The sequence below is a fragment of the Neopsephotus bourkii genome, unplaced genomic scaffold (assembly GCF_033783945.1).
Source record: "Neopsephotus bourkii isolate Nb327-2 ecotype Australia unplaced genomic scaffold, CSIRO-AGI_Nbou_v1 NB_1493, whole genome shotgun sequence".
Lineage (NCBI taxonomy): Eukaryota > Metazoa > Chordata > Aves > Psittaciformes > Psittacidae > Neopsephotus > Neopsephotus bourkii.
The window spans coordinates 1037179-1054982 of record NW_026901969.1 but is presented as its reverse complement, the minus strand read 5'-3'; the positions used below and the strand labels follow the sequence as shown (position 1 = coordinate 1054982).

The window sequence follows — 17804 nt, the reverse complement described above, 5'->3', positions numbered from 1 at the left end:
AAGAAGTTCCTTTCTACTTGAGAATAAATGTTCAAAAGAATAGCTACATATTTACGGTCCCTATAACATTTTGCAAATGCATTGTGAGCAATCTTTGGTTGCTTACTTTTTTTTTGTTTATGGTGCAAAAGGCTTACTGCTTACTGCCTTTTGGAACTGTACATTTCATTCTTGTAAATCAGAAATTAGTAACAGCATTTACTTTGAGAGAAAGCTTTAAAAGTGTATACACTCATTCTATTTTCCTTATTACCTAGAAAACTGAAGATGATAAAAAATATTCCTTCTGCCAACCTTGTTTTGGTAATCAAAGAATTAAAAATACTTTGTGGGGGAACATACCCATACTTAAAAAGCAAACATAATCAAATAAACCAACACACCAAAACAATTCAACAAAATGATCTTAAGGTCCTTTCCAACCCTAACTACTCTATGATTCTGTGTATGCTTACTGAAATAAAATCTGTGACTTTGTGTATGTTTCCTAATCCACTGAAAATTACCGGAGACATGAAATCAATTCAATAGCAACAGTAAGACTGGCTCTAACATCTCATACCCACTATGGGACTGATATAACCAGCAGTATCAGTGCTGGGACTTTGTTCTATCTTTCTATTAAGTGGGAATAAAAACCAATACGAAACAAATGTATAATGAAGGAGTTTTTCACTTAGGACAGGTTCAAACATAATGGAAACATTACCTCCACATGTTCCATGTTCGTTGTCTGCTGGACGAGCACATTATCTTTTTGTAACATATCTCTGTATTTAGCAGTTAATGCGTTATACTGCTTATTAGCCAGCTCTAGCTCAGACAATGGCACGCTAGCATCCAACACTTTTTGCAGAGCTGCAATCTTAAAACTAGCCATTTCCTATGAAAATAATCAGCACAATACGTTATTACGGTCTGCTGGATCTTTAAATAGGAAAATTAAAATTACTCCACAGAAAAATAATGCTATTTAATATAATGCTTCAGAACATAATACTGGTTTATTTTACTAAACTACTGTCCATCTTTATAAACTGCTTGCAATAAGCACTGATAAAATTTTTCTGGTATTCCAACTCTCTGGGTGATTTTATCAGCAGTTGCCTCCTGAATGCACTGTCAAAACCATACTTTACAAAGATGAGTTAATAGAGGCCCTAGGAACCTGCAAGGTCAAAACGTAATTTGGTTTTGTATGACACTTTCCAAGTAAAAAGGAGGGACAAACTGACAGGTTTCATATTATGATGCTTATATAAACACAAATAATTTTTTGACAAAATTTACAGCACTGTTTGACAAGCATCAGGGTAATGCATTCAAGAAATTAATAGTGCCTCCATTTAAAAAAACAAAAAAGGCATCTATTGCCAAACTGTAAAACATATGTACTATTACTACTGTAAACTGTACCTTGAATCGTTGCAAGTTTCCAATCTTCTGTGTAACTGCAGTCTCTATATGTGTTATTTCACCCTTTAGTTTCTCATTTTCTTTTCTAAGATGCCGTTCTGTTTCAAGTAAAGTGGTATACTGCCTTGTTAATGACCTCTCATTAACTTGTAAAACAGTTATTTTTCTACTATTTTCTGCAAGTACTTTCTTTGTTTCATCAGGATCCAGCTGAAGTGCACTGAGTAGATTCTGTAAAACAATTTTTTAAAAGAACCTTATACAGAAATAAGGTAAAATTCAACTCCATAGACAAGCTTTCTTGTACAATTTTATCTAGGTGTGAAAATTCTGTTCATCTGTCTTGAAATAATTTCTTTTTGCTAATAAAAATTACTTACAGAATATGCCTTTATTTTTGTAGCATCCTGTTCTTTTTGCTCTTCTAGCTTTCTCATTTTCTCTTTCATATCTTCAGACTCTTTCTGCCAGCTTTCCTTTTGACTAAAACAGTAATTAAATATTTTCATTTATAATGATAAAAGACATGATGATTTTTAAAAGTGTTAACTATTTGCAAATATTGCAAACAAAGATATTTATTTTTAGGAGTAACATAACTTGAAAAATATATTATAAACTGTAGCTGTATTACTGAAAAGCTATCCCCTCCCTCTGTTTAGGCTGCATCTGATTTAATGATGAAGTATTCTTAAGTTAAAGTGTCTTATCTCATCCACATTCTTCAACATTCAGAGAGTTGAACTTTCATAATATAGAAAAGAGAGCAATACCTTTGATATTCTTTATACAGCAAGCCTTGTTGATGACGAATTACTGCAAATTTTCGCTTATAGTCTTCTACTGCGTCTTCTAATTGTTTAAGTAACTGTTCTTTATTTTCCAGTTCCTAATAATTATTTTCCAAATATAATACTGAAGTGATTAACAAAGGTTTTACACATGAAAGGATTAATCAAAATGACAGTTCTCCCTTGTTTTTTTCATGATAGAACCTTCTGTCATGAACTGTACAAACTGCAGATATTAACTGTGTGTTTTCTTTAGAAGCAACAGATAAAACCAAGTCCAATAAAATCTGGGATACATATTAATAAAGGTGTGAAAGAGTGCATCCTTGCACTGTGACTTACAGCCCTCAGTGTTCAAGCCATCACAACATGAGGCTAGCCCACAAAGAATACTAACTGAATGTCTGACTGAAAAGCGATGTTTTCTTAGGTTCCCAAATACTCTTCTATAATCATATACACCTGAAAGATAATCTCTAATCACGAAAATTGATCAAATACAGAACAATATAATTTAACAATAAGAAAAAGGTAAGTTCTTTTTACTGTACAAGCCTTCTTTATTGTATGATCAATGGCTCCTGTTTCAATGTATTTATGCCTCTCTTTATAAATGTTGATGTATTTTGACAAATAATGGAAAGAAAATTCATATGGTCGATAAACAGAGACCTTTGCTCTATACAGAAAACCTATTCAGAGTAGGATTTGCACATGCAGACTCAGGTGTAGAGTCCAGACAGCAGTAACAGAGAATTTCTCACAGAAAGAGTGCAACTACAGAAGTAGAAGAAAGAGCGGTCAAATATTTAGATCAAAATTTAGATTAAAAAAAAAATAATCTGAATTGTTCTAAGATTTAAGTATTACCTTCCAGGTTTGCAACACAGCAAAATACTTTCAGCTTAAAAATGTAAACAGAATAGCTCAAGGAATTTAGCTGATGTCAGAACTTCAAAGTAATTTTTGAGAAATCTCCTGTGTCTATATAAGGCATGGTATTACATTTCAGAAGAATTAGCCATATGTTACAAATATTCTTGATGTTAAGGAGCAAATGATTTACCTGTACAAGACGTATTAAATATTCATTCAGAGAGTTAATCATATTAACACTTGAAGGAACCATTCCTTCTGGAAGATTCACTGTTTGGAAGACAATATTGGCACCTTCTGACTGCTGTAATAAGGAAATTTCATTTTTCAGTTGTGCAATCTAGAAAAAAGAAGCAAACCCATAAATCAGCTTTTCCTATTCGATTAAAAATAAACTTATGAAAAAACATAGTTTTCGTATGCTACATCAGTTGTTATTAACAACCTAATTCACCCTCCACTTATGTTCTAAAGTAGTCAAATACTCTTTAAAGTAACCTTTTAGAAATGCTGTGATTCCATAAATCTTTAAATTTGGATCTTAAGCCAAATTTATGAAATTAATCCAGTAGTCAGGGCAGCTTCATATCTGAATATTCACTACAGTTTTATGCCAAATTGTTTAAAATGCAGTGCATTTCTATTCCTTTTTAAAAGATAAAGTTTTGGAAAGAATTATTACAGTGGTATGATGGTTTATTCTAAACAAATCTTTGCCTTTCCATAAAACTTTTTAAAAGCTCTCTGATTCTCTACTCTAACAGTACATAAAACGCTATTCTAGAACATTAATTACTGGGAACTCTTTTTGTATCACCAAAGCTATTCTAAAAAGCAAATTTAAATTTGGCTTCTTCTCAGACAATAATTCATTCCTCATTCCTGCCCTCAAAAGCAGCATTCCACAAAAATCAATTGCATAACTGAAAACAAGAGAAGATTTTAGAGAATGATTAATATTTTAGAACACTTAATCTCTGTTACTTAATAAAAACAAATGCAACATTACTGGCTTCTTGAAGATAGAAATCTGTGAGCTTTTGGGGGACATCTCTCTCCAAAAGATAGGTATGAATGGAGTTTAGCCTGATAGGATATTCCAAGGATAAAGTAACATTAAGAAGAGTAAGATTTGAACTTAAAATGGTCAAACTGGTAGATCCAATATATATACTTAAGATTTGCATAATTTCACTGTTCATATAAGCTAAATTTAGTATCTTACAGTTTGTGTGGTTTTGGTCTGAATTATTAGAGCAGCCACTTTTCCAGCACAAAATAAATTGTATAAAATAAATCGTATACCTTTTCATTTGCACTTGCCAGCTGATTAGAGAAACTTGTTGCCTCTTTCTGAGTCTGTTTCAGTTCCCGTCTTAATTCTTCATTTCGTCCTGAAAGCTGATCAACCTGAGCTTTCAAGTGCACACTAGTATCAAAGATTCCTTCTGAATTCTTTGACTCCATTGCCTAACACAGTAAACATTTAATCAACAAAACAGAGAAAATGTAAAAAACGAAAAAAAGCTTTTCTGCACATAATAAACCGGAGCCCTCAAATTTAGTCTACATAAAATTGGCAAAAAAAAAAGAAGCCTTATAAAAAAAAAATCACCCTATATTTTATTTGCAAGATGTTTGAATAAAGAATTTTTTTCTTAAACTCTGCAGGTCCCAGAGATAAATGACAAGCAAACAAACTTTTACCTAAGCTTTATGACTGGTACAATAAATTTACCAAAGCCAGGTTTGTACCATCCAGCTGAAGGTGTTTTGTTTAATTTTTACTAACAATCTCCTGTTGCTGAATATTATAAATTTGCATTTTTAAAGAGGTATTACACTACGTACTCCTACTTCTAACTACAGATGCATATGTATAAGGAAGCTAATATTTAATTATACAATAACCCAATAATCGAGGAGAAAACAGAAGCCTGTAAATCCCATAAAACTAAATAATACTTCAGAGAGGCAGCTTACGTTAACTAAACGATTGAGACTCGGGATTATTAAGGCTGTTTCTCCTCCCTTCACATTAGAATCCTTCTGCATTTCCTTGACAGCTTGCAATATTTCTTTCATTCCTTGTTCAAGTTGTTTATTCTCTTCTGATAATTCTTTTACTGTAATAAAAATTGTAAATGCATCTAAAAGCACTGAAAAAATAATTTAAGATTTCCTAGGACATGTCATTATAATGCTTGTTGATTTGATATATAGAAAGAATGTTCATACTATATATAAATATAACCAATTAGGATGTGAAAAGTAAAGCTGCTAGGAACATCTACAGAGTGTATTTTGCTGGACAAATACAAACAAAATATAATATGAATGAAATATGAAATGCTTCATGGGAACAGGTTTGATTTTTTTGAATCTTCCAGCCTTCAATGTTTCCTGCCATTTTCTTCAATTCCTTAGTAGCCTGTCTGACTAGCTTTCACAAATCCAGAAATGTGGCTATCTTGGAAATGTTTGGGCTTTACAAAGAGGTATATGCAAATTGCCTGAATTCCCCGACACTGGGAAAAAAAAGAACATTTAAATTACTTGGCTTTAATAAGGACTCTCAAAACATACAATTTTCCTGCCACCATTAGTTTGACAGTAGAATTTCAGATTTCCCAAGACAGAGCAAGAAGTCTGGAAACTTTAAGAAAAACCCAAACAAGAAATCACTCAGGACTTTTTCTGCAAGTTTACAAGATGGCTAACTGTTCTGAAGATCCAGGAGTGCATGCAATATTTGGAGCAATAAAAGATTCTTGTCTAGAGAAATAAGCATTGTTTTTACTTTGGATTTTTTGAGCAGTTCTCTTCAGCTAATGTATACGTAAACAATGAGTGGGTTTAATTCCCGAACACTTCCTTGGAGTCAAACAAGCACAATCACACAAGTAAATTGCTCTAATTGGGATCACTCACAGACTTAAAGCCCTTATATGGTCTGATTCAGGAGGGAAATACACGAGAGATACTAGTTTAACATATTTAGTATGAGTTAACTATGTTTCATGTTCTATCAGTAATTTAAAAGTAGCAGCACCATGTATGTATTTATACACAAAAATACACACTAAGATAAACACAAAATGTTAAAAGTCATTAATGATAATTCAACCTGACAAATGCCATTAACATTCATTGTTTTCTCATCATTGTGTTCACACCTGGACCAATCCACAACTATAATGCCCACAGTTCAGAAGTATGTAAGAATGACTGTCTAATAACCTTCTATGCACACAGCAAATACTATCACTGTGAAAGACCAAAGTAAACTGCATTTAAAACAGAAACTGCCAAGTTAGATATTTGTGGTCACAATCACAAAATAAGCAAACTATCTGCAGGTGCCTGATAACATCCCCTAGTTTTAAAACAGGCTTACATTTACATTTAAACTTACATTTACATTGAAATTTGGCTATTACGGTCCTGTTCTTCTCCAAATCTCGCTCTCTCATACTTAATTCATTTGCAAGATACTCATTCTAAAGTAAAGAAGAAAGACGTCTCAAAAATCATAGTTCAGAAATTTCAGTATTAGAATTTTTGTTAAGACTCTGTAGTTAAATGAGAATGCTTGAAAATATTGCTAATTCATGTATGTTCAACAGTGAAATTACACAGTACGTAAAGCAAAATGAGGTGTTACATAGAAGGCAACAAAGAAACAGCCTCATCTTCACAGCAACAAAATTATCAGGAAAAAAAAAATAACCATAAATAAATTTTACATAAATATTTACCCTGTGGGGTTCTGTGTGTGGTCTTTGTTTGTTTGTTTGTGGGTTTTTTTTTTGAGGCTTTTTTTTTTGTTTTGTATGAGATGCAAGGCTGCATGCACAGAGGAAAATGATGAGTACACAGATGTGTGGAAGATCTTAGAATAAAAACTATTCTGTCTTTGTACCTGTCTGTGTGTGTGTGTGTGCACAGGTGTTATGCAAATTTTTTCCACCAATGGAATGAAAATATCTGCCTACATTTTTCAATTCTATGTTAACAAATAAACTGAAAATTAATGACTTGGCACTTTTTTTATTAGAAAAAAAAATATTCCAGTTCCATTTGAAGTATCCTATAGCTTTAATTAATAAAGATGAAGGTAAACTAACACATCTGCATTATTTGAATTTACCTTCTGAACAACTGCAATAGATATAAGCATACACATACTATAAATGTCTCACCTGTGATCTAAGAAGGGCTAATTCTCTCAATTGTTCTATGAGATTTTCAACAGGATCTACCTGACCTGAGTGTTCTGATTGTCCATTTCTGAGTCCATTTTCTAAAGTTTTTACTTGCAACAACTGTATTAGGCATTTGTTTCCTCTGTCTGCTTGAAAGGTAGTTAAATCAGAAAACTTTACTTGCAAATAGTTTTGCTCATCTTTCAATGCCTTTACTTGTGCTTTGTTGGTTACTGGCTTTCCAAGAGCAGATGCACAAACAATCAGAGAGTTTTTGCTGACAGACTGTCTTGGGGAAAAATTTTCCTCACCTGTTTGGTCTGAATTAGAAGTTCTGGACACTTGATACTGAAAAGATGGCTTGTTTCTGTAATTTTGGTTATATACCAAATACAGGTCTCACACACTGGCTGATAAGGAGAAAATGAACCTGTGCAGCTTGATTTTAAGTCTTCTGATATCTCTATTGTCTGCATGATCTGTTATCCCTGATGTCTGTGAAAACTGTAGGTCTGCTGATATGTAAAGCTCTTTTAAACAAAGAGTTTCATAACTACTTAGTTATGAATTCATTAATTAGTTGCCACACTGAACATAAATGAACCAAAGAAATACTTCTACTTTCTTTCAAGGCATCTGAATTCTGAAGTATGCCGGAAGTTCTTCTACATAGACTCTCACAGCCTTACTTTTTTCAGCTGTATCTTTCTCTGACTTCAGAAGTCTAACTGGTGCTTCTCTGTCTGCGTTTCTCCCTTCCATGTTATATGAGCTGCTAGCCTATATTCACAAAAAATTCAGAATACTAGCTAGTTTTCTAAAAAAAATTACAAATTATTAATTCTTTAAAAGTTGTGAATAAAAGCACCGCATATTTAAACAGATATTTACAAATATCTGTTACATATTACTTTTATTTCAAAAGACAAATACAATAAATGATTATGAACTTGCTTTATGAACCTACCTTTGCTTTTGCTTCAGTAATATCCTGTCTGTTCAAGAGATCCAACTTCCTCTTATTCATTCCCTTCTCTTCAGTAAAGCTATCTGTTATCTGCACATTACCAGTATCCAATCCTAATTGCAAGTAAATGTATGCATGATGATTATGAATTTTTTACTTTCCAAGCAAAGGGATATATTCCACTTAATACATCTGAGTTCTGGTTTTCTACCTGCAAAGGAAGGAGCTGTAAACCCTTCCATTTGAGCACATGCTTCCATGGGGTGGCACAGAATTGAAATTTTAAGATTTCTGAAACACATACATTATACAGATCTCTTGGAAATCACGGTGAGAACATCTGTCATCTAAGAACTGCAACCCAACCACACAACTCTCAGTGATGCACTACTAGCCACTACAAGTCAAAAAGCTAATGGGCTATAAGACTATGAAAATACAAAAGCACTCACCTCTTCCTACAAATTCAATTCAATGTATTTAGCCTTGTAATTTAAACAAATGAGCAAATATAACATATAAATAGGTATAGACAACATCTGTTTGAAAGAACAGTTTATAACAAACAAAAAAAAAAAATCCTACCTGTTGTTGAAATTCTTCTTCCTTTCTCCTGAGCCAACTTACGAATCTGTTTTTTCAGTTCAATTCTTTCTTCTTCTAGTCTTTCAATCTGCACATTATTGTTCACAGATCAGTATTTCATTTTGTTCAACCACATTTTTATTACGTAGCTCTTACACAAAAATAAGATTTAGCACTTACCTCTTGCAAAAGAATTTGGTTTTCAGCTGTATATTGCTGCTGCTTCAGTGCTTTGCTGTTTCTGAATTCACTTAAATCAATCATTGTCTTTGGCTCAAGACCTAAAACATAGTAAACACTATATAATTATTCATTATGCAGGAACACTAATGTTAGCAATCATTAGAATGCATTTAATTTTAAAAAGGACATAACTAGTCAAGTAGATTTTTTTTTTTAAAGGAGATAGTTGAATATATGCACTTTAATAGGTGTCCATATTTTATGCTACATATAACAGCACCAAGCAGAAGTATAATTTTACCTCACTCAAACCCCAAAATGCAATAAAATACCACCTAAAATTTACTATATTAATGTTTAAATTAAAATTAACATTTATGTTTAGATTCTGTGTAAAAATAAGCCTGTCCAAACTCTTCTCTGTTTTTCAATCCATCACTACAGCTTCTGTTTCCAGTTACTGTATTATGAAATTAATTAAGCAGTTTACAGTCAGAGGAATCAAAGCCAAGAAAGGACTACAAAACCTATTATCCCATTTCCTTCAGTCAAAGCAACCTGTAAGCCATGTACATTCATGCAGTTTGTCCTAACTTGATACTTGCAAATATTACCAGAATATACAAAATTATTTCCAAGCAGTTACTTGGTATAGTAACATTCCATGATACAGTATTATTTTAATTCTTACAGAACAAATAATTGAAAACACAATGGATATAGCATACCTAAGCGCTCTCTGAGTTCTTCGTTTTCATCAAGAAAATCATTTATTTTAAGTTCAAGTTTATTGCCTTCCTTAATTAATGTTTCGATCTCATGATCTCGTATTCTGATTTGCTTTTTTAAATCATTTATTTCAGCAACAGCCTCTTCCAAACCATATATTCCCTGAAACCAAATGGAAAGTAAAACAACCAACAGCAGTGTAAGAAAAATAAATCATGAATATAGTTTTCATCACTACACAGATAAGTTTTTCAACCTGTATAACTCCTCTGCATTACACTTAATGAAAAAGGTTACTGAATAAAAAGCAGATCTACAAATTTGTCTTTTACAAATTTAATCTTTTAACTATAGAAGACCCTCTGCATATTTCAAAACTGAGTCCTCTTCCTACATGATTCTTTGAAGAATCTTATCTTGAGTGCTCAATTACTATTCAATGGACTTCAGAAGCTCATACTAATATGCTAAAACTGATGACTTGTACAAATTGTTAAATATGGCAAGCAGTCAGTGACTGCTATAGAATCACAGAATGGTTCTAGTTCCAACCCCTCTGCCATGGGCAGGGACACCTTACCCTAGACCATGTCACCCAAGGCTCTAGCCAACCTGGCCTTTGAATGCTAAATGTTATTATTAAAAAAAACCCAATAACAAACCCCAGCATCAGAAGTCTTTAACTTAATTTCTAATTAGAACAGGGTCAATAAAAAAATGGAAGGACAAAATGACCTCCTAAAAATATGATGTAATACCCTGTCCAGTCTGACACACTGCTTACCAGTTCATAGTCTCTCATTCGTTTCAGAGTTGCAACAAGTTCTTTGTCCTTTTCTCTAGCATCTGCTTCTGCTAATTCTGCTGCTTTCTCAGCCTCCTTAGTTCTGTCCTCTAGCATTTTCAACTTTTCTTGCATTTCCCCAATGCGATTCTGCTGAGCAAGAGATGAGTGACCTGCAAAGAAAACCCTAATTTGTTTATAACTAGGAATTCTTGCTATCAGGCATCAAGCAAGAAAGAAACACTTTGGATGTTGTTATGAAGATCTTACCCTTGCTGCTCTTTTAAATTAAGTAATTGCAAAAGACTACACTAGTGCTTTTTCTCCCAATTGTTCATTCAAACAATGAGAAATGCAAATCATTTTTTGTTATATAGTATAAATATATTATATTGGAAGTGCAGTAGAATTTATTTTGAATTGCATGCTACTACTCACTTGGAATTCTTCATAGGGCTGAGATCTTATATGTTATGCTCTAACCTTTACAAACCAGGTATAGTTAACTACACACTGCATTGCCATAAACCCCATGAATTACTGTGAATGAATTTAAACTCTTTATGAATGTTTAATAAATGAAAATGAACAAAAAAATACTAGAGACTAATATTACTCATGTAGTGCAAATATTTTTTCGGTATTTTTAGTGAATAAAGAATGTACAGTAAAATTCATGGTTTCTTATCACCCTTCCATAGACATTAAAATGGTTGCTACCTTTATCTTTTTGGAGATCATTTCTTAATTCCTCAATTAGCAGTGTATTTTGTTCCATTTCTTTGGTATACTGTTCAACTTGCTCAGTAAGCAATCTTATCTGCGCATCCCTCTCTTGCACACCCTACACACACACAAAAAAGAAACTCCATTAAGAATTCTTCTCTACTGACAGGCAAGCTACCTATATAGAACACCACACAATAAAAAGTAGCTAAGACAAAACAATTTATAGAACACCAAATATACTGTACTTACAACTGAGAGTTCAGATATTATCTAGAAGTTGGGTATATAAAGGCAAAGCAGGAAAAATAAAAGAGTGAGTAAAAATAAAGCACTCAAACACATACACACAAACCAGTATTTTAGTACACTGATTTTCAATGGAACTGCCCTCTCAGAGTTAAACGTTTCAGATGATACATGTTTCTTACAGTTTCCTCATAAACAGTTGCCAGTGGGAACCAAGAGATACAAGTCAAGACTGGGAGGACTAACAATCCATCATACATGACACCTGTTGCAGACTGCCTTTCAGCAAGGCATCGAACTTTTAGAAAGTCATATCACACCTTATTTTGCATGCATATATATCCGTAAGTACATACAGACTGTGAAAGTGACTTCTATTTAAATATACTATTTCTGTGCTTATACATGAACTTTAGAAATATAAAGAGCTTCATCTTATTTTTTCTGTGATGAACAAAAGAAGAGGAAAAAGATACAAAAGATACTCAGAAAAAAGTTACAGAATGTAATTATAATGTAAAAATCTCAAGAGCTGCTGAACTTACTTTACACCAATATTATGAAAAACAAAAGTGCAGGCTTTATTAGAAGACAAATATAACCACAGTTCAAACCTAATGGCAAAGAGCAAAGTTGTAAGGAGCTAAATATAACCCTTTAGAATGTGAACATACACTGAAGCATAAGAAGCTCAGTCCATTTTGAGTTAAAACACAGCACAGTAAATTGATTTGGCTTTAAAGCATCTGTTTTAAAAATACAGTTATTTCCACAAAACTGTCATACTGTCATGCTAATGATGGTCATCGAAAAAAGCAACCTCTAGAACCATCTAGTCAGCTAAAGCCAGACTCTACAACTCTTAGCAAAGTTACTGTCAGCTGCCTTCCTCTTCTGAAGAGGAAGAGGCTGATTTGCACCTAAGTTTTTGGTTGTTTTTTGGGTTTTTTTTTGTTTTTTTTTTTTGTTTTTTTTTTTTTCTCCTGAGAAGCTCTCTGTTCCTAAATTTATCTCACCTCACTGCTTGGTCTACATGGGCCCAATATGAAATACAAATGTCAAATAACTCCTTGAAGCAAGGCACAAAATCATCCTGTATCATACAGTATGCTTTCCATGGTGAATATTTCAATGTTATTAATGGGCTGCTTATTTATTTATTCTCTTCATGTTTGTGAAGAAAATGGGGAAGTTCAAAATCTTAGAGCTATGTGAGTGATACACTTCAGGGGCTGAAGCACAGACTTAATAGTAAGGCATGAGGTGAAATAAAGAAACATAAAATTAAACACTAGTAAGAGTCTTCCTTGACTAACAAATTTAGGAGACAGAAACTCAGCTGTAATCTAAAAACATTAAATTACGGATGCTTAGAAGTTAAAGCAATCAGTCTAATAATGCAAAAGATAAATATGAAACTAGCAGAACAATCACCAAGAGCTCAGTTCATACATACAGCAAGAGAAGTTTCCTTTGCCACTGTCTATTAAGCTATCTTTGCAGTGGAATGACTTGGCCTGTTTCATAATACTCAAGCAATACATATTCTGGTACTTGCAGACTATGAAAGACTCTTATTATTTGGTCACTAGCATATTTAGTGAGTGGTAATTTCTCACACAGACTGTACCTGTTGAAGGGCCATTATACTGTTTCTGTCTACATCAAGTTGGGCCATTTTCAATTTCTCTTTCAAGTTAAACAACATTTGCTGATGCTGTAGGAGTTCATCATCTTTTGAAGCTAAGATATTCTGAAAAGAAGATAAAATACCATCAGAACACTTGGAAGTAATCCATAAAACTAATAAAAAAGTATTAAAAAGTACCTTCCATTCTTCAACTTTTGCATTTACAGCTGCCATAAGTGGATAGTCTTCTTCATTCTTTGCTTTCAGCTGGTCTGAAAGCTCCTGAACCTAGAAATGCCATTTGAATTAATATCATATCACAAAAATGTTTTGCTTAGTATATACGTATAAACACATTATATCAAGTGCATACAATTTAACAGATTAGCATTACAGCAGCAAGGGAAGATCATGACTCTCAAGAACACAACTATGACTAACATTTTGTACAAAATATCTGAAGGCAATTTTTAAAATTTGCACCAAATTTAAAGATCATACTACTTTTAGAGAGTGTTATTTCAGTAGAATGTATATTTTTAACTGGATATGTTGACCATTTTTTTATTTTAAATTAAAATGTGAGTGAAGTTCTTACTTGAAATTTGTACTGTTCTTTCTCTTTTCTTAAGTGATCCATAACAGTATCAGATTGTTGCACAATTAATTTCATTTTGTTATATTCATCAGTCATCTTTTCCATTTCTTGTACTGATTCCTCAAGATTCTTCCTCATTTCTTGGTTTTGAATGTCTAACTTCTCATTAGCTTCAGTCAAATTCTGCAAAATTAAAGAAAAAGCTGCTTTTAAGTAGTGCACATCTAAAGATCTAAATAAGCACTAATTGACTAATAAGCACTAAGCTCCCTTAAATATTAAGACTTGAAAGTCTTACAAGAAATTAGCACAAAAGAGAGTATTTTTCACCTCTAGATTATCAACTGCAACAAATCCTAGCAGCAAACAAAAGACACATCTCCCATTTCCAGTGACTTAATTACCTCTGCCAGATTCACCAGTGCTATGCATAAGCATCACAGAACCCAACTACATTATGAATTCCCTTACTCCACATGAGTTGGACATAGCTTTGTGAAAAACACTATTGTCAGTAACAGTCTAATAAGTACTCAATAGCATGCATAGATTTTACCTGAATTTCATCCAAATACTGGACAAGCTCGAAGTTCTTTTTGGACAACTGTGATCTGTAATCAGAATTCTCTCCTCTTCGTAACAGAATTGCTTCTTTCTGAGAATCTATTTGCCTCTGATAGTCAACTACATCCTGACACAGCTCTTCATTCTGCACAGAAAGCAATCCAAACTGAAATCTATTTTGAAGATTTAAAGACAAAGACATTGCTTTTCTAGCAAGCTAACACAAAGACCTAAGACAGTCAAATGCCATTCAAATTCCTACAGTCTGCTTTTAAAAAACTTAGAAGCCTCACCTTTTTCTGTAAGCGTTTTTTCTTCAGATTAAAAAGGAGAGAACAAGACCAAGAAAAAAAAGCATGAAAAACATTAGAAATTATCTTTTGGAAGACTAAATAGGAATCAAGGTAGAGACAAAATAAGAGAGATTTCTCTATACCTGTGTATGCATATACAAGCATATACACACATATGCAAGAGGGCATTTTGATGAACAATTCTCAAAGGTTTCCCCATGGGACTTAATTTAACTTTTGCTGTTTTATTCTCTCAAAGGCCAAGATTACAGGTATTTTTTTTTCTAAAAAATAACCTGTATTTTTTAGAAACATGTATTTTTTTTCTAAAAATGGCTACAAAAAAAGTAGTTTTAAGAGAATTACACTAAAATCTAGGAATAAAGAATGTTAACTCTCTCTTTGCATTTATTGTTGTATTAACTTTTGACTTTTTATAATTTTATGTTAACCAATCAGATAATCTTAGCAAAAGCAACAGGCATAAATCAGTTCTTGTCTAATATCTACAAAATCTATTTGTCAACAGTACCTAAGAATAAAACTAAAAATTCAAAACACAAAATCAAGACAAAATTAATGCATATTAGGACTACGTAAATTCAAGTGGTGACAACTCCTGACCTCAATGAACTATGTTTCATTGCAGCAGATGTATAACATATTTACTAAATGCGACTAAAATTCTGTATTCTCTTTGTACTGGTAGCCACAAAACATTCTAAAATGGAATTAAACATTATGCCATGCTAAAGACCATAAATACAAAAAGATAATGATTTATTTATAAAGAATGTTAAAAATATAGTAAATCAGCAATAATTCTTTACTAACCTCTCTCCTTAATTTGATGTTTTCTTTTTCAGCATCTTCATTTCGAAGAGCAAGCTAGAATGAAGACAGAAAACCTTTATATGTATCACTAAAAGAACAAACTATAAAAACAAAGAACTCCAGAAACAAACCAGAAAATGTATGCAGAGCAGTCCAATTTCACCTGTGGGTTTGGGTGTTTTTTTTTAATTTCAGAGGCTATTTTCAGAACATTGACTTTTCAAAAGATGTTCCAGAACAGTTTTTAGAGGTGTAAAGATGGATTACTTCTTACCTGTTCATTCATTTTCTTCTCTTTTTCCAGGTCTTTTTCTATATCTGTTAACTGTCTCTCTTTTTGTTCTAATTGTTTTTCCAGTTGGCAGATCTCATCACGCAAAAAACGAGGATCACGACCACCAGCAGATTTTTGTGCCATCTTAAAAGCATTAAAATAACATTCTAAGTATAGTACAGTTCTTCAAAACAGAAAGAACTAAAAAAAACACAGCAGATGCTAAGATTAATGTCCCTAATATTCAGGAAAAGCAACAGGAAGGACTCACTAACTTCTTTCAATAATACTCAGAAATTTCTGAAAATAAATGGGATTTATTAAAGTATAAAAAACTCATTGTACGTACAGCACTTTGCAAACCTGAGGCTAGACAGCATTCGTAAGCCAATAAAAAGCATTAGTTAAAATGTAGTTAAATTAGTAAAATTTATTTTTTTAATAAATTTAAAAATGTATTTAAATTTATTTAAAATGTAATAAATTAGTTAAAATTTTACATCTCTTTACTAGATTAAAAGAGCAGTCTAAAAAAAAAAAAAAAACAAAAACCAAAACCAAACTCGTTTAGAAAAACCAGTGAACAGCAATCTATAAAACAGGAGAATTTGAAAACATACCTGTAATTCATTTTGAAGTTTCATCACCTTTGCTTTAAGTTTATTTTCTGTTAAAACGGAACACATATAATGAAATACCTAACCAAGTAAAAAGTACCCAAAGTAACAATGCTTACCCTCAGTCTTTAAATATGACTTCACTCAAACAATTGACTTTAGAGCAGTTGGTATTTTATTCAGTTTCCTAAATTTAAAAAAAAAACAACCAACCAACCAAAGCACAAACAAAACCAACCCACACTAAAAAATGCATGAATACATTTAACAAATCATTTAGGGATAGCTTATAAAGGTTTGCTTACCACATTTGGCTTGCTCTTCCCCAGCTTTTTCAACTTCTTCTAGTGCCAGCTCTACCTCTTGAGTTTTCATCTGGAAAAAAAATACAGTAAACAAAAGAAGAAATATTTACTACTTATGTAATTTAAAAGATTTTTCCATAGACCTCGTATTTGAAACAATGAAAACATTTACAAAAGAATATCAATTTTCGCTCGTTAAACAAATTGAACCACTCTCATTTTTGCCCATGCTGACAATTAAGAAGTTCACTGTTGAAATACCCTCATTAGTAATTTATTCTAAAGGGCTACCTAACCGTTCAAAAGCATATTGCTGAGAATCAAAAAAAAATAAAAGAGCCTCTCTAAAACCAACGTGCTGCCATTATTTTCAGCTGTCAGTACATTCATAAGTAAATACAAGAAAGTATGATAGATTTAGACAATCAGTTTTAGGATGAAGGTGTTTTCTTCATTCATGGTGACATTTCCCTTTACTCTAAAACATCAACCTATCACAAAAACTTCTATTAAAGTTAAAATCATTACCAATAACTTACAACATCTAACAAATTTTTAGCTACTTGCTTGTGTTTTCTATTTATGGAACTAAGTTTCCTTAACTATATGTTAGTCCTATTCACTTTACTTCCCACTGCTAAATGCTGTAATCCCAATGGCTACAAGCAGATACTGTGGTGCAAGCACATGTTTAGCATATAAACAATCTTAGGAGTAACCTAAGGTCATTATTCAATGCAGGGAGGGGAAAAAAAAAAGTAATGAAGATTTCATTTAAAAAAAACCCCAAACCCAAACAATGCCTCCGCAGAATTGTAGAAAGTAAGAATTAACACAAACCTTCAATAATGACTGAGTAATTTTAAAAAGGTGTATCAGTTTTCCCAGGGTTTCAGTTTTTAGATCTTTCCCATCAACCTAAGCAAAGAGACAACTGTTTTTATACAAATATCAATGAAAACAACAAAATAAATCACTTATGCATGTTAAAAACCAGAGACAGTATGGGTAAGAATGTATAACAAACCCTCTATGTTCTGTTTTTCCCTTGAGTACCTTCAACACGGTCTCCAGCAATCTGTCTGCTAGTTCCTCTTGACGAGGCAGAGCATCTGGATCCACTTTCATAAGCTTCTTCCAATCTAAAATCTGTGCCATATTGAATTTATAATTTTTTC

General features: G+C 32.5%; 1 protein-coding gene across 1 annotated transcript in view; it reads right to left on the bottom strand.

Moving 5' to 3' along the window:
* Positions 1–17804, bottom strand: part of CEP290 (centrosomal protein 290) — a 48176-nt gene extending 30372 nt beyond the window's left edge. Inside the window, exons 1-24 of the mRNA XM_061369350.1 lie at positions 17683–17804; positions 17467–17544; positions 16627–16696; positions 16325–16371; positions 15705–15848; positions 15431–15484; positions 14296–14448; positions 13740–13922; positions 13340–13429; positions 13142–13264; positions 11257–11380; positions 10537–10709; positions 9752–9914; positions 9021–9121; positions 8841–8928; positions 8256–8368; positions 6499–6583; positions 5067–5209; positions 4389–4553; positions 3274–3423; positions 2190–2305; positions 1797–1899; positions 1417–1647; positions 710–883 (exon numbers count right to left, since the gene is read on the bottom strand). Of these exons, the coding sequence (XP_061225334.1) occupies positions 710–883; positions 1417–1647; positions 1797–1899; positions 2190–2305; positions 3274–3423; positions 4389–4553; positions 5067–5209; positions 6499–6583; positions 8256–8368; positions 8841–8928; positions 9021–9121; positions 9752–9914; positions 10537–10709; positions 11257–11380; positions 13142–13264; positions 13340–13429; positions 13740–13922; positions 14296–14448; positions 15431–15484; positions 15705–15848; positions 16325–16371; positions 16627–16696; positions 17467–17544; positions 17683–17784 (2973 nt within the window). The 5' untranslated portion in view covers positions 17785–17804. The remainder of the gene's footprint in view (positions 1–709; positions 884–1416; positions 1648–1796; positions 1900–2189; positions 2306–3273; positions 3424–4388; positions 4554–5066; positions 5210–6498; positions 6584–8255; positions 8369–8840; positions 8929–9020; positions 9122–9751; positions 9915–10536; positions 10710–11256; positions 11381–13141; positions 13265–13339; positions 13430–13739; positions 13923–14295; positions 14449–15430; positions 15485–15704; positions 15849–16324; positions 16372–16626; positions 16697–17466; positions 17545–17682) is intronic.